At 36.8% G+C, this 22,300-nt stretch overlaps 1 protein-coding gene across 1 annotated transcript in view; it reads left to right on the forward strand.

The window, feature by feature from the left end:
* Positions 1–22,300, forward strand: part of ARID2 (AT-rich interaction domain 2) — a 264,008-nt gene that overhangs the window by 143,985 nt on the left and 97,723 nt on the right. Inside the window, exons 8-13 of the mRNA XM_070947152.1 lie at positions 13,822–13,888; positions 13,970–14,220; positions 16,754–16,850; positions 17,143–17,352; positions 17,919–18,086; positions 21,888–21,963. Coding sequence (XP_070803253.1) covers positions 13,822–13,888; positions 13,970–14,220; positions 16,754–16,850; positions 17,143–17,352; positions 17,919–18,086; positions 21,888–21,963 — 869 coding nt within the window. The remainder of the gene's footprint in view (positions 1–13,821; positions 13,889–13,969; positions 14,221–16,753; positions 16,851–17,142; positions 17,353–17,918; positions 18,087–21,887; positions 21,964–22,300) is intronic.

Raw genomic sequence — 22,300 nt, forward strand, 5'->3', positions numbered from 1 at the left:
ATTCACAAGCCTATTGGTTTTGGTTTTCCCCAATGTAGTCATTAAGTGACTGGCATGGGTTGTTAAGTGGAGCATAGAATGCCTTGGATGGGGAAGGCCTTGGGAGGCCTAATGCAGGCCCAGCCCACCTGCTCCAAGTGTCTCAAGCCTCCCACACACACGAAAGCACCCATACTCCACTCCCTGCCCCTCAGAGTATTCTTCGGCCTTAGGCTATTCTTCAGCCATACTACTTGGCCCAAACCACTCTCCCTGCCCCCCCCCACCTCACACACACACCTGGTCACCATTCACTCACCTTTGGAAGATCTGTGGAGCTCTAGTGCTCATGTTGGAGAAGGAGGGACAGGCCATTCTGCCTTCAGCATCCCTGGGCTCCATCCTGGAAGTAGGTGCCATTTTCAGAAGCCATGTGATCTAGGGATGCAGTAGCCTGCCCTTTGTCCCTAATGAGAACCTTGGACCTGCAGAGATCTTCCATAGCTGAATGTGTGATCAGTGAAGGAGTGAGGAGAAGGGGGTGGAATCCAACGGGTTGGCAAGCAGTCCCAGGGACCTAGCAGGGCAATGGGGGGAGATAGGCAGAGAGAACAGTGTCCCTGCAGTTGGTCTTAATAACAAATGACCTCAAGGGTGTTGCAGTCACTGAAGGTTCAAAACTGGGTCAAAACTAGGTTTTGGTGGATCTGTTGTAATTTTGGATAGTTACTAAGTGGACAGTTGTAAATCAAGGATTACCTGCACGTTGAAACTTTATTACAGACTAGCGTTGACAGGCGGGGTTTATTTTATAGGAGGAGTTTGGGCATGGTGCATATAAAATGATAAAGTTTAGAAAAATACATCTTCTATAAGACTTTAGCTGATTGGTCCTGGTCACATTATCTATGACCAGCTTTTTCTACGGTACCTATTTCTAGTGCTCATAATATCAGCTATCTATATACAGTATTACTATTTTTTTTTTTTAGAAAACTTTATTGAGTTTAAAAAACATAAATATATTGACATTTCCATTAATATCAGATGTGCAGTGATTTTAACTATATACAAAATATATTTCTGGTGACATTTTAAATTACTTTTTACTTTTATTTAACATACCTTTTTCTCTTCCTTTCATTTTATCATTCATCCATTCATACCACCTTCCCCACACAGTATAGTATTCTGAATTCTCATCATCATTTATTTCATGAGTTAGTTTAGTCATCTTTGTGTACTCCAGTATTTTCCTAATTATAAGCTCTTCTGGTGGCTGGGTTTTCTCTTTCCAATATTGTGCATAAACCAATCTGGTGGCTGTAATTATGTGTATCATTAAATGAATCCTTTCCTTTCCATATGGCTTCTTTACTATTCCCAGGAGAAATATTTCCGGTGTTAATTCAATATCTTCCCAATTATTTCTTGCAACCATCTCCCGATCTTACTCCAATATCTTTTCGCTTCCGGGCATGTCCACCACATGTGAAAGAAGGTGCCTTGACCATAGCCACATTTCCAACAGTTGGGGTGCATATTGGGATATATCTTTGCTAGCCTAGCCGAGGCTAGATACCATCTGTGGAGCATCTTATAATGATTTTCCTTGTATGTTGCGGCTCTGGTCAATTTAAGGTTCTTATTCCATGCCTCTTCCCATTCATTAAAATTTATTTATTTATTTATTTATAATATTTTTCTCCCATGCACTCATTTGATTCTTTGTTATATCCTCAGCCCTGTCTTCATCTAATAAATAATTGTATAATTTAGCCAGGATCTTTTTGCCTGTTCCCATCAGGACTTTATCCAACCCATTAAATCCAAGTTCTAAGCCGCATTGTTCTTTGTCTTTCTGGTATCTAGATTTTATTTGTAAATAGGTCCACCAATCTAAAATTATTCCTTGCTCTCTCAAGGTATCATTTGATTTAAGATTTGCTCCTTCATCTAAAATGTCTTTATACCTACTCATTTTCTCCATTCCCCATCTATTGGGATAGATCAGGGCCTCCATCGTGGAGAGCCATCTTGGAACTTTTTTATAGTATCTCTGCCTAATCCGTGTCCATGTTTGTATCAATGAGTCTCTGATTTTATGTCTATGAAAATATGTTTTCTTTTTCTTCTCTGTATCCCATAGGTATGCATGCCACCCTTTTTGTAAGTCGTGGCCTTCTAGGGTTAAGATCCTCTTATTTTCCAGTGTGGCCCAGTCCCTTATCCAGACTAGCTTAGCTGCCCTATAGTATGTTTCCCAATCGGGAAGCCCAAATCCTCCTATATCTCTTTTGCCCCTTAAAATTTTGATGGAAAACCTCGGCTTCTTCCCCTCCCATACAAATTCCCTGAAAATTTTATTTAATTCTGAGAAACTTTTTTTATCTAAGTTCACCGGTATATTTTGAAATAAAAATAATACTTTGGGGAGGATGTTCATCTTAATCGCGGTATCTTGCCCAAAAGTGACAATTTTATTTTCTTCCATCTATCAAGGTCTTGTTTCATTTTCCTAATTAAAAGGGGTATAGTTATCATCTTTTAGGGTCGAACATCTTGTAGTAATCCAAATTCCTAGGTACTTAATTTTTTTGCACAACCTGTAGTCCTAACAATTCTTCTATCTCTTTTTTCTGAACCTCGGTTACATTCTTGGTCAGTACTTTGGTTTTAGTTTTATTCAATGTGAAGCCTGCCACCTCTCCGTATTCACCCAATTCTTCTAGCACTTTTTGTCCCGATTCTATAGGGTCTCCTAGGATTAAAGCTACAAAGTCTGCAAATGCTTGTGTCTTGTAGATCTCCTTCCTAATCTTTAGATCTTTTATTTCCTCGTTATTTCTAATTTTTCGTAGCAAGACTTCTAGGGCCAAAATAAACAATAATGGTGACAGGGGACAACCTTGCCTTACCCACTTGCTAATCTGGAATGTTTTTGTCCTGTCTCCATTTACTAAGATGCTCGCCTTTTGATTATCGTAAATAGATTTTATCATCTTTTCAAAATTTGTTCCAAATCCCATTACCTCAATTTGTTTAATCATAAATTTCCAATTTAAGTTATCGAATGCCTTTTGGGCGTCAACAAAAACTAAAGCCATCTGTTTTTCGGGGTGTTCTTCATAGTACTCTAGAATGTCCAACACGGTTCTCAAATTATCTCTAATTTGCCTGCCCTGGAGGAATCCATTTTGATCCTTGTGTATCCAAATGTTTAATATTTTTTTTGATTCTTTCCGCCATTATGCCCATAAATAGCTTATAGTCAGTATTTAGAAGGGAAATTGGTCTATAGTTCTGAATTTGTTTTAGGTCGGCACCTTCTTTCAGCACTAGTGTAACATGTGCTTCCTTCCATGACTCTGGGATTTTAGAATCCATCAATACATCATTGAAAATTTCCACTAATTTTGGTTGCAATATTTCTTCTAGTTTTTTATTTAATTCCCTGGGAATCCGTCTGGGCCTGGCACTTTATTATTTTTAAGTTTAGAGAGAGCTGTTTTTAGTTCTTCAGCTGTTATCTTTCTATTGAGCATTTCTCTCTCTTCCTCTGTTATTCGCGGGAGCTCTGCATTTATCAAATATTGCTCTATTTTGCCTTCTGGGACCTCCTCTTCTTTATATAGTCTCATAGAATTCCCTAGCTCTTTCTAGTTTGTCCTCTTCTTTGTTCAATAGCTTGCCCTTGGAATCTTCTAATGTATGAATTGTCCCCTTTTCATTTTCCTTCTTTAATTTATAGGCCAACCACCTGCCCGATTTGTTGGCATTCTCAAAGTGGTATTGTTTCGTTCTTTTTATTTTTTGCGCTAGTTCCTCTTGATCAATGATATTCAATTTGTATCTCCACATCAGCCAGCTTTCTTTAGCTGTTTCATCTCTGGGTTGTCTTGGAGTTTCCTTTCTGCTTCTCCTAAGTGGTTTAAATAGTCTTCCAGGGTCCTCCTTTTTTCCTTATTTTTGTATGCACTATATGAAATCACAACTCCTCTCAAGTAGGCCTTCATTGTGTCCCATACTATTGCACGAGGCGTTCCCTGATTTTCATTTTCCTTGAAAAAGGACTTTACTTCTTCTTTAAGTTTTTGTATACATTCTTTATCACTCAGTAGTTTGGCATTAAACCTCCATCTCTGTTGGTTCTTTCTCTTTACACTCTTCCACCTTATTTCTAAGGGATTATGGTCTGCCCAGGCATTTGGGTTGATTTCTGCCATTCCAGTTTCTAACCCAAGTTTCCTGCTAACCCATGCCATGTCTATTCTGGACCACAACTTTTGTGCATTTGACTAAAATGTGTATTGTCTATCATTTGGGTGCAAGGTTCGCCAAATATCAATTAAGTTCAATTCATCAGCTAAATCAAAGAAAGCTCTCGGTAGATTTGCCCTTTTATTTTTTTTAGCTTTATTACTTTTATAATCTTTGTCCAAATCCACTGTACCATTGAAATCGCCTATTATACAAATTTCATTATATTCCATTTTTCCTAATTGTTCGTGAAGTTTCTTAAAATATTCTCCCTGTTTTTTATTTGGAACATATATACCCACTAACAATATTTTGGAGTTCCCTCTCTTAATTTCAATCATAAGAGTTCTTCCCTTTGTATCGTTAAACTTTAGCTCTGCTTCAATTCCTTTTTTTATATAGATTACCACCCCTCTCTTCTTTTTTTCTGCCAGTGAAGTGAATGTTTGACCATATTTTTTGTATTCTAAACATTTACCCTCTTCTTTTTTTACGTGCACCTCTTGTAGACATATTATATCCACATTTTGTTTAACTAATTTTGTTAGTATTAGTTTCTTCTTTTTGTAATCATTTAGGCCATTGACATTTACAGATATTAATTTCAGATCATTCATCCCTATTTCCTTATCTGGTTTTTAGTTTTTGTTTGTTCGTACGGCTCTTACTGGTCTTGCTTTTTTCCCTTTGGCTTCTTCTATCTTCTTCTCCTCCGCGGTTTCTTTCTTAGTATTCTGTTGGTGCAGGGCTTCCTCCTCTACTGCTACTGTCTCTATTTCCTCTTTGCTGCTCTGTTCTTCCTCCGCACCTCTCAACTGATCAAGGAAGTCTTGTGCTGTACTCAGGCTTTCTATTTTTATTTTTCTCCCTTGCCAAGTGATTAACATCTCTTCTGGTATGAGCCACCTGAATAGTATATTTCTTTTGTTTAGTTGTACAGCTAGAAATCTATAATCCTTTCTCACCTCCCTTACTCTTCTTACTATCTGTTTTAAGATTATCACTTCTTTCCCTCTGTATGTTATTGGTTCTTCCCTTGTCATATTATATAGAATATCTTTTACTTTTTTTCTTTTGCAAATCTGACATGTACTTCCCTAGGGAGCCTATTCCTTCTTGCGTAATTTGTCTGGACTCTATATACGTCATCCAACTCTCTAATTATTTCTTGCTTATCTTGTTGGAGTACGTCTGCTATCAACTCTGCCATCTTCTCTCCCAGGTCTTCCTCTTTATCTTCAGCAATATTTTGGAAATGCAGGTCCATCTCCAATTGGATTATCGAATCCTCTAGCTCTCTGTTTTGAATTGTCAGTGTTTGGTCCATGGTATCTAATTTCTTCTTGGTTTGCTCTATTCTTATTTCTGAATTCGTTGTTCATTGTTAAATATTGAAGTTTGGATCTCGTTCATCTTCTGGTCCAATGCATGAATATCTGTTTCGGCATAATTATTTGACATTTTTTCCTGCATTGCCATCATAGTTTCTTGAATCAGAGTCAATGATGCTTGCATAGTTTGCATTGTTGCTGTAGCTATAGATTTTTCCGTTTTTGCCAGTCCTTCCATTGATTTCTGAGTGGCCGGAGAGGTCATCGTTATAGTGGGATTGGAGGGAATCTTTTTTCCGGTTTTCACAATCGTTGATGACATGCTTGTCATTTCTTTCAAAATTATTTTTTGTTCTCTAATTATTCTCTCGATATTTCTCCAAATTCTCATTCACCAGCTGCCGCCTCTATCTATTTGGTATTTGTCTATTTCTTGTTTTGTCTTCTAGTTCTTTAGATAAGAGTAGGTTCTATTTGACAATCAGTATCAATTTAACAGTCTATATCACTTCCCAACAGTGTCTTATACTTAATATATAATTAGTTTATAGTTAGCTAGTTTAACAGTTAATAGTTAGTTGATTAATAGCTTAATTTATAAAAACATAAATTTGTTTACAAAAAAGATTAATTCAAATCCTACTAACTTACAATGATTGTTAAGCCTCTCCTAATGATTTAAATGCTATAGATAATATATAATACCACACTACTATCAAAATGATACAAAGCTTATAAACTAGAACTTGATTTTCTATATCTAGCTTGATTCCTGATGATCAATATATAAATTAATATGAATAAATACTATAAATACTATATTTATAAATAAATAAATAAATATATTAAGAATAAATGCAATTATAAATAGATGGATGAATCTAAAAATTTAAGATGATGTAACTTTAAAGATATATTCTATATATGCCAAATCTAGAAAGATTAATTGATAGGGAAATTAACAATTCTTATTAACAATTGTATTTAGGCAATCAGGATATTGAAGAAAAGGTTGTCAAAAGGTTTCAAAGTTATTTTTTTCCCCTCCTTTTGGAATATAAACTATTCTTTGTTACTCAGCCTCCGATCTTCTCCAGGCTTCTTTTTTTCATCAAATCCATTAATCAAAGTCAGCACTCTATTGTATTTCTTGCTTCTAGACTGTCCATGAGTCAGCCGTTTCTATTGTTCAATTGTTCCTTGGGCAAATCTCTATAATGGCTGCACTTCCTTTTCCCTGGAATAATCAAACTCGAACCACCTAGCTTCAGCCTCTGATAGATCTACTTCTGTGGACAACAAAAGGAAAGAAATATTTTCTAACTTCTTATTTCTTCTCACCGATCTTCTCTTTGCGCATGTACTTTCAACACATCAATTCTTTTCTTTTTTCCTCGCCGGCTCGTTGGGCTCTCTCTCTGTTCAGTCTGCTTTCAGTTTACAGTCGCCGCTCTTTTCCTCCGCGAGTCTTTCATGCCCGACTCCACCGACCCCTCTTTCTGATGTCCACTTTCACATAAGCAGGGAAGGTGTGTTTGTCGATCTCAACACTGCAACATCCGATCTCCCTTGCTTCCAATCTGGTTGCTGGTTACCGCAGCTTCGAGTCGGCCATTAATTGGCTGACTCACGCATGCTGGATTGACAGAGCCGCCCAGTCTTGCGATCAGCGTTTGAGCTCTGCTTTCACACTCACCCGGCTCGCTCTCTCGTCCGCAGGGCTCTCCAGGCTCTGCGCCCCTGAAGGGATCCCCAAAACACGGTGACTAGTGGTGTTGAGGAGCAGCAGTCACTCGCTCAACACCATGTCGCCGCAGATCACCAACCGGAAGTCCAGTATTACTAAAATTGTCCTGTTTGTGTATAACTTAATTGAGTGAAAATGTGCTCATAAGGCAACCATTTGAACCAAGCCTACCTCAGATAGACTAACTTATAGAATATACCCAAACCTCAGGGGAGTCCATAACTCCTGTGGAACTAAAATTGGGAAAAATTCATAAAACATTTTATTAATTATTTTCCCCAGCTACCTATTTCAGACCTATGACTCCGGGCAATGAATAGTCATAATAAATAAAAACAATGAAAACAATTACAATATAATATGGAAATAAGTATACTGTATATCGCAGCCAAGAAAAATTATCAACATCAATATCAATATAGCCAGGCATCAGGGCCCTTCACACAATTGGGGTCCATAATCAGATCTTGAAGGCCATACAAAACATCAATAGGGTCAGGGTCATCCTAATCTCTGAAGGGAGAATGTTCCAAATGGCAGACCCTGTAGCAGGAAAGGCACATCTTAGACCCCTGCCAGCCAACAATCTTTGGCTGATGGGACCTCTACATGTCCAACCTGCTGGATCAAATTGGATGGGTAGAATTACCTGGATTATCAGATAATCCAGTCCCAGGACATGAAGGGCTTTAAAGCATTTTGAATTGCACATGGAAACACACCAATAACCAATGCCGCTCCCCACAGTAGTGATGTTACAGGAATCTAATGTCTGACATACCTGTATAGATACATTTTGCACTGGTTGAAGCTTTTGAATATTTTTCAAGGGCAGTACCATGCAGTAATCCAGACTAGAGGATGTAGCAATTATCATAAAACATTTTATAACATAGTATAAAATATCATAAAACATTTCTGTGGCCAACTCCTGATATTTGACTGTGCTGTATAGTTCCACTTGGGTTACTTTCAAGAGAGATACATCTCTGAATTTTCTCCTGAATTTTTAAGAATTTTTCCAGTACAAAGAAGTTCTGCCATTGTTCAAGGCATTGAGGAATCTGGTAAAGAAATATCTCTAAAATGACCCAATGGTCATGTACTCTATAGTATGTACTATTTGTTTGTCAAATTTCCTGTATTGCAATTTTTTTCAGTGAGAGGTTTTAAAACTGTGTTTTTACACCAAGAATTCAAATCTGCTGTTATTTTTTTTTCAATTGCACAACGTTTAGCTTGGTATGGTAAATTCACGTCTGATCATATACCCCACAAAAGTCTCTTGTAACCCAAATACTGTTAATTTTATTTTCTAAATATTACACCTTGTGGTACGAAAATTGAAGTTTTTTTCTGCATGAATCTTATTTAGCTAAGCAAAAAATAATCCATGCAATCATAAACTAACATCAGAAAGCAATTATCTGAGTTACAAAAATGTTTAAGTGAGTTTCATCAAGTCTTGTTTTGATTCGTTCTTCGACATCAGCCGCCGACTTTCTTCTTGGCCTCTGGTATAACCCTCACATTTCTCATGTGTATACACTCTGCTTGCAGCCTCTGTTACCTGTTTCACACATTGGGCATGACAGGGCCACTGTGGTACTTGCATTGGTTTGTCAAAGAACTTCTTTATTTCTGCTGTAGTCAGTTTGCACATCAAAGGTGGCTCATGTACACCTTCAGACCAATCAGTCAACTCCAGAAGAATGGATGCTCTGGCATTGATTAAAGGCGTTTTTCTTGCATGTACAGAGAAATCTCCAAGCGCGTCATTGTCTGCACTCTCAAGTCAATGATCTTTTGCATACCAGCTCTCCTCTCTTGAATGTCATCTGAACACAAGAGTGCCTGGATTATCATTTCACTGAAAGTGTACCATGCTGAGTGTTGAATGGTTGGCCAAACAGCATCTACTACAGCCTTCTTTTGCAGTCTGACTTACTACAGCTGGAACAACTTGTGATGTGCACCTTCAATCCAGGAATGTTTTTCTTTGATGTTGAACCAGCAAGGGTAGTGCACACTAACGATGTATTTCACTATCATTAAGTTTCACTTAATGTATTACTGTATTACTTAATGTATTAATACTTTTAAGTATTTCACTTAAAAGCCATGTTTTGAAACCCATATTCAACAAAGCCTATTTCCACGGCGCCAATTTCCATAAGAGCGAGATCTGTGGGAAGTTTTGTCCTTATTGCCTGTGTGATCAGTGGTGAAATCTAAAAATTTTCACTACCAGTTCTGTGGGCGTGGCTTGATGGGCATGTGACCGGTGGGCATGACCAACTTGACATCATTCACTTCACTCACTGTTAGAGCCAGGAGCTGCACATTTTGAAGCACACTCTGCCCTTCTGAAGCATCTTTGAGTTTCCCTCCTCCATCTGGCTTGACTGCCCAAGCGAACCTTTTCTTGCCCTGCTCTCCATCCCAGAGGCCACACATCCTCCCCCCGGTACAAACTGCCCGCCCCATTTCTGCAAAGGCAGAGCCCCCCCCTTGCAAGGCAATCGAAAGAGGGGAGGGGGATACTGCAGAAAAGGCCACCTTCCACTTGGGCCGCCTCCTGCAGCCAAACGTGCCTAGCCATGCATGCCCTTTCCTCAAATGGGCTGTGCTTGGGGCGCTTGGAGAGAGAGAGCACAAGAGAACTCTCCAACCTCTGTTTTTGTGTGTGAGAGAGAGAGAGGGAGAGAGGGAGGGAGAAATCTGAAGCCAAGGCACCCAAACTTCTGGCAGCGGCAGGGGTGGCTTCTGAGCAGCCCTGAGTCAGCCAGCTCCACCTGACGTACTGCCTGAGTCTCTCCGTTCTCACCCCCCACCCTCAATTCAAGCAGCAGCAGGCTTTGCGGGACAACAGGACCTCTAATTTTTCCCACAGCACAGTGTACACTTGCTACCTCTGCTTGTCTGCTTTTAAGCAGTGATCTTTTCTGCTTCTCTTGGGACACTGGTGCGGGTACCATGCATTGCTTGTCAGGGCTGAGCAGGGAAGTCGCTGTCATGCCACTCCCCCTCGCTTCTCCGAGCACAGAGCTGAGGCCATGTGCTTCCTCTCTGGGCTGGCCACCGGCAAAGAGCCACGCAGCCGACAGCTGCTCAATGCCCCCTGCACAGCTTCGCCCAGCTGCGGGTGGGGACAGAGCAGCAAGCCCAGCTTGGGCTTGGGCTAGCTGGTTGGAGCAGCGCTGCAGCCAGTCCAAACCGGTAGGATTTCATCCCGTGATCCTATATTCATATGCTTGATCAGTAGAGAAATCCATTACAACACTGTCGCTCAGTGAAACGAGAGACTCACCAGTTGAAACTGGTGAATGAAGGATCAATGTCAAGTTCTGTTGCAGTGTCTAGCATGTTGCCAGTTTTACCAGCCTGTTATTAGACAAGGTCTTCCCATCCAATTTTGTGATTAAGTGTCGTAGGGGTAACTCATTTGTGTGGAGTGCACACACCAACCAGATCAACTTCCAGTCAAGCTTGACTTCTACCCAGTGCATAGCACTATCTTCACAGCTAGTAATAACATTTGTAGAATGTTTTCCAATGGCCTTCCAGCCTTTCTTCTTCATGAAATACACCAGATTCTGCAATCACTTGAGCAGGTTTTCCTGTTTTTGAGGCTTTCTCTGGAGTGAAATGATAAAGATATCTTCCACCTGGCTCACTGACACAGAATAGCGTTTTTCTTTGATGGTACTGGGAAATTTTTTTTTTTTTTTAATTTGATTTATATGCCGCCCTTCTCCGGAGACTCAGGGCGGCTTACAATGCTTACAAATTGTTAGTCTGAATTGTTTGCTTTCAGCATAACTTTAGTTGCCTCTATACAGCCATCAAAGAAGATGCATTCTATTTTGCCTTTCTTACAAAGCTCATCAAATTTGACCAACACCATATCTTATGCTCTGCATAGCAACAATTGTTATTTCTAATCTATTTTATTTTGACTTTTCTTTTGAAGTAAAGGGCATTTTGTTTGGTCTAAGGCGTCTTCATAACTTCCATCACGTTCCTCTTCATCTTCATCATCAGTCATCTGTCCTTCATTTTCATCATAAGACATAATTACTTCATTTGTCAGTATCGAAATGTCTGGAATACTTCTCTGCTTATGTTTAGCGAAACTTTGTCTCTGATCGTCTTGCCGCTTTTGCGTTTTGCCTAGTCATTTGTGCTTGGGCACATCTGGCAAACCAATCTGGTGCAATCCAAAAGAATCAATCTTGTTTCTCTGACCTTTAATGATAACAAGTTCCTTCAATGGTTTCTTCTTCCCCTTAAGGCAGGTACGGTTAATGTGAGCATCTCTTTTGTAGCCAGCAGGACAGCCATATTCGCCACACAGAACAATTTGACACTTGGAGTTGAGGATGTCAAACAGTTTGTCAAGTTTCACAGTGAAAGTTTCTTTGACATCTAGCTTTCCTCTACCAAGATATGTTTTTGGCTTGATTTCTTAGATCTTGTTCAAGATTGTCACTTGTGAATTTACAACAGGGCTCACAAAAGAACTATTCCTCATTCCCATTTTTAAGCACTTTTGGATAAATGTCTCTTGCAAGACTGACTGCTGGGTAGTTTCTACCCTTATCACTACTTTGTTCTCTTAATAGTAGGCCATATCTTAGAACCTCTCACAATGTTCGGAGTTCAGATGGCAACAAGTCTTTGCCATTCCCAATTAGCTTGTTCATATGAGTGAATGTTCCCAGCCTTGTTCTTTTTTTAGAAGCCATTACAGATCAGTTATCACACTCCTAGGAAACGAGGTCAGCAGTATTAACACACTCAGACAAACATTTAACAAAAAGAGAAAGACAGCTGAACATGTAAAATGAAACAAACAAAATGTTGGAAAGTTATGTAGTTACTTACCAAGCACATCTTAATTATATTAAAGTAAACAAAATATCTTTACAATCGCCAAAGCATGTCACAACTTTTGAGCACCCCCTAATGTTTGGAAATTGAAAGTTGAAAAATTTGACACGCCCTACCAGTGGATAGCAAAAATGGAATCTATTCATACTCTCAAAAGACTTGATATATTGAGTTTTCTATGCATTTTAGCATGTAACATGGTAGAAGTTTCTGATAATTATATCAGGAATGTTAAATGTTTTTATATTTGATTAGCCATATGGAAATAAACCAAAGTATAACATATTTAGCTTATAACATCAGTTGAACTAATTATGCTTTAGGAAACTAATTGTACCATTAGTTCCAATAATGCTGCACTATAGTTTCAGTATGCTTGGATTTTTAAGATTTTGGATGAATTCCAAACTCTATAGCTGTTTTATACAAAACAGCTAAAACATTAAATTACTTTAAGTCCCATTTGTTAACATTGTTTCTAAAAATATTTATATGCTGAAAATTCCATTTTTCTTTTTAAAGTTTTATTATTTCTTTAACGTTACGTGTATAGTGCATCTTACACATTTAATCAGATTTATGATTAAGGAATGTATCACTTTATTTCTACAATTACATTTATGACAGGCAATAAGATTGTGTTATCATGACTAACTGTAATTGGTGGTTCAGTGTAGTATTTAAATTTGCTTTTATGCTTTTTTATTTATTCAAATCCTGGGAGAATAAGCATCATTTTCTTGTACGCAAGCGCGCATACACACCCACACTGATGATAAATACTGATTTTATTTAAAATTTCAAAAAGACAGATAGGTTAAATATGAAGATCTTACAATTCATATCTGTTAAACTAATCTTATTTAAATGTTGAGTTAAAGGATGTAAATCAGACTAAAATTGTACTTTACCATTATAATCTTATATATGTATGTATGTATGTATGTATGTGTGCATATATATGTATATAGAGTCAAAATCTACCATTGAAAACCTGAGGTACTTATATATTAAATAAAGATCCATTAGAAAGAAGTTTTGGAAATACTGGTAGTCCTCAGTTAATAACCATTTATTCAGAGATTATTTGAAGTTATGTTGACATTTAATAAAGACACTAATCCCAGTCCTCAAAGTTACAGTGATTACAGTGTTGCCAGGTCATATGATCACATTTCAGGCATTTGGCAACTAGTACACAGTCACAATGATTTCAGCATTCTGGGTTCACATGATTTCCATTTGTAACTTTCATGATGAGCTTCCAACAAACAAAAACCAATAGGAACTGGCTGGAGGTCACAAATGAGATCATATGAAATTGTGCCTAATAGCCATGTAGAATTCACCTAATGACCGCAATTGGATCTGCCTTTATAAGTTGTTCTGGTCATGTGACACCACATTTTATGACTTTGTCACTTAGCAAAGGACCATCATTAACTGAGGTCTACCCCTATACAATTCTATTATTTCTTATTTCCTAGAAAGCTTTCTAGTAAATAAATACTGTGTGCAATACATTATTTTCCTCCATTATTATACACCAACTGTTTTAGGAATAAATTCCCTTTTAAGTTTCACACTAAAAAAAATTTTTTTTTTCCTTAGTTTTGGAAGGATATTGTTGACGATAACGAAGTACGTGACCTTATTTCTGACAGAAACAAATCTCAAGGTGAGTTGCAGTGAATAAATAATAGAATATTTTTGGCATATCTTGAACTGAACCATTAAAATAATTATCTTATTTTTATAGATACTGTATCAGAAGACTGGATATGGGAGTCTTTATTTCATCCACCACGCAAGTTGGGCATTAATGATATTGAAGGACAGCGAGTTCTCCAGATTGCAGTGATTTTAAGAAATCTCTCCTTTGAGGAGGGAAATGTAAAATTATTGGCAGCTAATCGTACTTGTCTTCGGTTTTTGTTGCTCTCTTCTCATAGTCATTTTATTTCTTTAAGACAATTGGGGCTTGACACTTTAGGAAATATTGCTGCTGAGGTAAGAAATTTAAAAAATGATACCTATAATTTAAATAGCTTAAAGTATGAAGTAGGAGTGAAAAGCAATCTTGCCTTATGGAGTGTTATATAAAAGGAAACACATTGGTTTTGGTGATTTCTTAGCTCATTAAATAAAGTTGTTTAGATCCAAACCTAACCTGAAATAACAGAATACTAATGGCTTAAATCTGAATCCTATTTTTTTCCTATGAAACTTTGCATTTTGTGGTTACATACAAGTGCAGTTTCTTTTGAGTTTGTTGAATACCTCTTAAATGACAGATGGCCTAGAAGCTTTTTTTCAAAACAAAACAAAACAAAACAAAACAAAACAAAACAAAACAGAAAACAGTATTATTTTTGCTTCCCTGAGGAGAATTAAGAGAATGAGATTTCTTCTAATATATCCAGAACACAACAGTTCAAAAATAATTTACTGAAATGAACATTCCTATCTTGTATATAAAATGTATAAACTCTCCTACTTGATACTATTTTTTTTATAAAGCAGAGTGTTGATTATTAATGTAAAAAGTTGCAAATTAACTCTGATGGAAATATATAAGAGCTTAGGCTTTACTACTCTTGTCCTCATTCTTAATATGCATGTAATGTAATTAAAATTGTGTTTATCCCATGTTTCTTAACAAGAAGTATTGTTCATTAATTATCATTCAAAAGAATAAGATTAATTATTTCAAATTCTAAACTGTTCTTACATTTATTATGCAAACTTGGTACAACAACTGAACTCAGCAACGCTTACATTTTAGCAACCATGGACCAATAAATACTATTTTTAAAGTATTGAAATGTATTTTAATTAAACATTAAGATTAATCTATTCATAAAATAGATAGATATAACTAGAATATTCCTATTTGTAGTTATAGAAAAATACATGTCAAATATATGTGTTAAAAACATTCCCGTCATATTCAGTAGTGTTTATTTCCACGTACAAAACATTAAGATGCATTCAGTTGAAAAAGAGAAATTGTTCACTTTTTTTTTTGATAAAGCTGAATTAATAAATAATAAAAATACAGGTATTGCTTGGATTGGAACTATTTTTCTGTGATTGTTCAAAGGTATGATGACACTGAAAAAATGGTACCTACAACCAGTCCCTGGAGTTCTGGCCATCACAGTTTTCCCCATGGTCACATAATCACAATTTACAATGTTCCCTGCCAGTTTTCTACCAGCAAAGTCAGTGGAGAAAGAAACTGGCAAGAAATCGTAAATAGCAGTCAAAGGAGATCCTTGTTTAATAACCTGAGTGATCCTCACTTATTGACAGCAAATGGCAGTTCTGGTCCCAATTGCCTTTATAAGACAAGGACTATCTGTAATGCAAATTAAGTAATTTTCAGAATATTATTCAATATTGTGAAATATTTGGCGTTAAAATATGGAAATTGACTGAGAAAGGTATGGCTTTACTAGTTTCTTTGGATGGTGGTTTTTGAAACCGAACAGTACTATTCTGAAGTACTGGTTTTGTTAGGTGTTGGAGACATTGTATTACAATAGTTTTAGTCCTTCATGCCATGTTACATTCAGATGATAGGTGTTTGATACTTTAACATTGCCCTGTGGAGTCCCACAACATTGTCGTTTAAGATGCATACGAAACAGATTGCTGTCTAATTCTGGGGAAATATTTTATTACTATACTTGTTGCTAATAATGGGCTGGAGATAACGATGGGAAAAGTGAAAATTAAATTAAGATACTGGATCTGTTATTGAATAGAAATTGGAACTTTGGAATTACCATATTTTTTGGAGTACAAGACACACCTTCCCCCCCCCTAAAAGGGGGTGAAAATTTAGGTGCGTTTTATACACCAAATGTAGCCCCGCCCACCCACTGGCCCCCACCCTTTGGCTCTGCCTCGCAGCAGTTACCTCCTTGCAAGCAAACAGCAAGAAAAAACAGCTCCTTTCAGCTTCAGTATAGCCTAATTAGCTAATTAGCACAAGTTGATTGGATCGGCCTCCTGACTCTCAGCTGATTTGCTCTCAGCTGTTTTGTGTAGGGCTCTGCTGCTTGCTGCAAAGAGGTAAATTGCTTGAGCAGATTTTTTTTTTCCTTGTGCTAATCAAGCTATGCTGAAAACGAAAATGAAAGTAAAGCAGGCTGTTTGCTGTTTGCTGCAACGAGACAAAATTGCTCAGAGGCAGATGGAGATTTCTTTTTCTTCTTTTCCTCACTAAAAAAGGCAGGTGTGTCTTATACTCTGGTGCGTCTTATACTCTGAAAAATACCGTAGGATGCTGCTGCTGCTTCTGATACCAATTTCATATTTTGTTAATTTTAATTTTCATTTTAGTGTTAACTAGCTACTTAAGTGCAAAGTGCATAGAAAAATAGGATATGTACTGAAATAGTAAATAAAGTCACAAATAGCATATAACATTTTCAATATGTTTTAAGTATTACTTTAATTTAGAAGATTTCCATAATGATATTAATTTTATAAAATGAATCATTCAATCATTAATATTTGCTTTCTGTTTTTTCAGCTTCTCTTGGACCCTGTTGATTTTAAAACAACTCATCTAATGTTTCATACTGTTACTAACTGCTTAATGTCAAGAGATAGATTCTTAAAAATGCGGGGTAAGAATTTATGTGATTACAGTATCTTGTGTAAAATATCATTTTTATAAAAATCAGAAGAAGAACCATTTCTTTAGACTGAGTCCAATCTTCTACTCAGTACAGAAATCTAAACTATTCTTTGTAGATAATGATTGTGAAATAACTTACCACCTCACTAGATAACTGGTTCCACTGTCACATCTGTGTTCTTGTAACTTGAAACTATTACTGTGTATCCTGTACTCTTGGGAACAGAGAACAAATTTTGCTCTTTTGACATCCATGCGACACTGTTTTTTGTTTGTTTCAGGCATGGAAATTTTGGGTAATCTTTGTAAAGCTGAAGACAATGGTGTCTTAATTTGTGAATATGTAGATCAAGAATCTTACAAAGAAATCATCTGTCATCTCACATTACCTGACGTTTTACTTGTTATATCTGCTCTGGAAGTGCTCTATATGCTCACTGAAATGGGTGAAGTGGCCTGTAGCAAAATAGCTAAAGTTGATAAAAGTATAGGTGAGCTATCAGACTTGTTTTTAACAAAACACTTGTATTACTAGGACCCTCGGTAATACTTAGTTAAATGTTTTTTTCTGTAAAGTGATACCTGGCTTGCCCTTAATTCCTCTTTTCGTGCTATGGGTAATCATGGCAAACTGAAAGTGCTACATAAATGCCTTTCAAAAGAAGTCTTAAGTTATTTGTTCCAATAAAATTATGCAGATACTATATTTATTTAATTTGCATAGTTCCTATATTGGTAAACTTTTAAAGTATTATGATGAAGTGCAAAGGATAACATAGAATCAATATATGTGTCATAGGTAAGCAATAGATTAACACAACTAATAAGAAACCATTTTTGCTTATTCAAAAATCTGTTTCAATTTTTAAATAAAACAAAGTGGATATTGAAGATTTCAATCATGAATTCTGCTTATAATGCCAAAACAAATAGAAACAAATAGAAATAAGTCTAGCAAAACTATACTTTAACTGAATTCAGTTTAACTTAATACAATAACTTTCTGGAATTAATTCTTTTAGTGGAATAAAATATATTAATTTGTGCTAATTTATAGATACATTAGTATGTCTGGTTTCAATGGACATCCAGATGTTTGGAGGTGATGCACTCAATGCAGTAAAACTTGTTGAACATCAAAGTACCAACCACCAAGTACTCTCTGAAATTAGGCCACACGCAGTGGAACAAGTTTCATCACAGGGACATGCCCCTGCTACTCCAGGTTAGTCTTACCCTATTGAAGTTTGGTTTAGTGATTATGGCACCAGTCTAGAAAGCAGGAGATCATAAGTTCTAGTCCTTCCTAGGCATCAAATCCGGCTAGGTAACTTTGAACCAGTCATTGTCCCAGCTCAATTCATCTCACAGGTTTATTGTTGTGTGGAAAATAAGAGGAGGAAGAAGAATTAGGTATGTTTACTACCTTGAATTATTTATAAAAAATAATAAAAGTGAGATAAATCTAAAAAAACCCCTGTAGATTATATATTGGAATATGATTAGATATGTTTCGTAGTCTTTTATTATATAAACATGAATCTCTAAATTGTGATGATAGCAAAATATGGGGTGTATATTTTATTATTTCTATGCAGTAGAAGTAAGAATAAGTTTAGATGATTTATTTTCATAAATAGTCACTGCTATGTTCTGTAAGTACTTTTTTCTTTGTGTGCGTGTATATACATATATTTTCTCTGTGTGTGTGTGTGTATATGTATATGTATAATGTGTGTGTCTGTATAGTGTGTGTGTGTGTGTGTGTGTATGTATATATATATGTTTATGTAAGTTTTCACGGGTATGTATGTGTGTATAGTTAATATTTCGGGTTTCTTCCCGTGTAATTGTGGATATATCCCTAAAAAGGTAGAAGCGACGTTTCGGCAGAATCCCATAAGCCTGATGATGGCAGATGGGATTCTGCCGAAACGTCGCTTCTACCCTTTTAGGGATATATCCACAATTACACGGGAAGAAACCCGAAATATTAACTACACACACACACACACACACACACACACACACACACACACACACACACACACACACATATATATATATCTTTTAATTCATAGGTATAAATGTGTGATATTTTTGCAATCAGGGTTTTTTCCTATGTTGAAAGATGTTAAAATGGCCATGGTGGGATGAAATCTCTATTCATCGCTTTCAGGCCTGTCATCAAAGCGATGAATAGAGATTTCATCCCACCATGGCCATTTTAACATCTTTCAACATAAGAAAAAACCCTGATTGCAAAAATATCACACATTTATACCTATGAATTAAAAGAAATAAATATTTGACCTCTACAGGGAGGAGTCATAAAATATGGGTGTGTCTGGCTGAAGAGGTCCAAGAAGGCCGAAATAGTGCTATCCCAGTCTCCCATAAGTCTCGGAAGAAACAACATAAAATGTCTGACAGGCCTGAAAGCGATGAATAGAGATTTCATCCCACCATGGCCATTTTAACATCTTTCAACATAGAAAAAACCCTGATTGCAAAAATATCACATACATACATATATATATATATATATATATATATATATATATATATATATATATATATATATATATATATATATATATATATATATATCTTTCTGCAATACTTCTTAACTCAGTTTATTGTTGCTGTATTTTTTTACAACTTTACCATCTATCTAAAGAACTGTGGTGATTTGGTCAATAGTAAAAAAAAAAAATTGGCCTGTAATTTCATGGATCCATTTTTCCCCCTTTTGGTATATTGGAATCACATCAGCTCTATTTCAGTCTTCTGATAGTTCCCCTGTGCTACAGGAACTATGAAAGATTACATTCAGTCGCTCTAAGATTACTTCTGTTATCTCCTTCAGAATGCTGGGTTGTAAACCATCTGGTTTACTAGAAAAAGCCTAATACAGAACTAAAAAATTATAATAATGGCATGTTGCAGTGCTCACTACACTCTCCTTTTTAACATCTATATGAAGCCACTGGGTGAGATCATCTGTCACCATGGGTTGAGATATCTGTGATACGCTGACGATAACCCAACTCTATAACTGGTCACTCAAGTGATGTTGTTTGCCCTCTCGCCGTGGCTAGAGGCTGTGGGGGCCTGGATGGGGGACAACATACTTCAACTGAACCTTTTCAGGACCAAATGGCTTTGGGTACATAGAGCCTCAAGACCGAGGACTTTGACATTTTTAGTTCTGGATGAGGTGGCACTACCCCAGAGGGATCCAGTCTACAACTTGGGGGTTCTCCTGGACTCACAATTCCTGCTCAAAGAGCAGGTGGCAGTCACAGCTAGGGGAGCCTTTGCACAACTTTCGTTTGTGCTCCAGTTTATTAAAAAAATTTAAATTTTAAATTTGTCTTATAAATTTGGGGTGTTTTAAATTTTATTTTCTGGGCCAAATTATTTAATTGTATTTTAATGGTTTTTTAACATTTGTATTATATGTATTTTATCTTTTACCTGTTCACCGCCCTGAGTCCTTCGGGAGTAGGGCGGTATACAAATTTAATAAATAATAATAATAATAATAATAATAATAATAATAATAATAACAACAACAACAACAACAACAACAACAACAACAACAACAACAAGTTGCAGCCTATCCTGGATCAGGAGTCCCTGCACTCAGTCATTCAAGCCTTAGTCATGTCGCGGTTGGACTATTGCAGCACGTTCTACATTGGGCTACTGATGAGCATTCAGAAGTTACAGTTGATGCAGAGTGTGGTGGCACAGGCAGTTCTTGGGGCTCTCAGGGGTGCCCATGTAACACCATTGCTCCACAAGCTGCATTGGCTGCCAATTTGCTTCGGGTGCAATTCAGTGTGTTGGTAATCACCTTTAAAGGCTTTTATGGCATAGGTCCAGTCTACTTGAGGGACTGTCTCATCCCATTGGGATTGGCCTGCCCCACCAGTGCCAGCAGAGGAGTCATGCTTCGAGACCCATCGGCCAGAGTATTTCAGCTGGTGGGGACCAGGAGAAGAGCCTTCTCTGCCATTGTGCATGCCATTTGGAACATCTTGCCCTCTGGAGTGAGATTGGCTCCAACCTTCCTGATCTTTTGCAAGAGTCTAAAGACCTGGCTCTTGCCAATTGGCTTGGGACTCCAGTGGAGGGGTTTCACTTTGGAGGTGGTTGATAAATTAATAACAGATCCCATCTCCCCCCTTTCCCATTCCAATCCCTGTCTCTTCCCCTCCCCCCCCTTTTAGCACTGAGTATTTGGATCTTTATAGTATTTTATTTACATCATCTATGTTTTTTATAGTTTTGTCTTTTTAATGTTGTAAGCTGCCCTGAGTTACCCTGTGGTAAGATGGGTGCGCAATAAATTTAATGAATGAAATGAAATCTTTAACTGTGTCTAATTTTCTTAATTCCTTGTGAATGTGTAAATGTGTGAGGTTTAGAATGATTGATTGAACTTATTTTCTTCTTCATTGTCTCATTTAGTTAAAGCTGCAATATTTGATAGCTAGATTTTTAAATTATTAGTGCTGTAAGTAAAAATAACATAATTCCTCTCAGAATTGAGGGCAGTCTGGCTGTGACATCTATCAACCCATTGATCACCAAAGTTGTTTTGGCTGACCTGGCTGGCTAAATGGCTGTCACCTTCCTCTCTTTAGCACTCCATACGCATCCCTCCTGAAGCTGTGGACTAAGCGGAAGAGGATGGGTAGACCCCAGATAGAAGGGTATAGGGTAGCTTTACCCTACTAGAACCTTGAAACTTAGCTTAGATTTTGGGGACTCTCCAGGCAGCAAAATCCAGCAAAATTATTAGATGACCAAAAGATCTTCATTCATGAATTCCATCCCCAAATTTGGAGCAATTGCAATCTGTGTATTGATCTCTCTGCATGGATAGCATTCTTAATTTAAAATGGAAAGTGAACAATATCAGTAGCGTTTCTAAGCCTTCTAAAGAATAATGGCAAGCTATCCAAAGATTATATAATTTTTATATAAAATTGATAATTCTTATTTCTTTTCATAGCACCAAGAGCACCACAACATGTTGCTCCACCACCAGGAATAGTAGAAATTGACAGTGAAAAATTTGCATGCCAATGGTGAGTATTTAATTCTGTTGATATGTCCCATGAAATAGCTAGCTTTTGTATTCATTTTAAAACTTCACAATCATTATTGAAAATATAAACCAAAATAATGTCTTCTATTTTGAAGAAATACTTATCAATTAATTTGAATGCTTTATTCAAGGAAAAAATTTCTCTGTAAGAATTTCTTCAGTTATTTCATTGTATAGTATACACATGGATATAATGAACAGAAGTTCAGCATATTTAAATTCCACATATACTTTTAATATTTGCAATGAAACCAAGCTTATTTTACTTAGATAGAAGGATTCTATTGTATTTGTTTTGTTTGAGATTTTCTTGGGGT

Source organism: Pituophis catenifer, unplaced genomic scaffold (genome assembly GCF_029215685.1).
Source record: "Pituophis catenifer annectens isolate HBS135680 unplaced genomic scaffold, rPitCat1.0.hap2 SCAF_7, whole genome shotgun sequence".
NCBI classification, from domain to species: Eukaryota; Metazoa; Chordata; class Lepidosauria; order Squamata; family Colubridae; genus Pituophis; species Pituophis catenifer.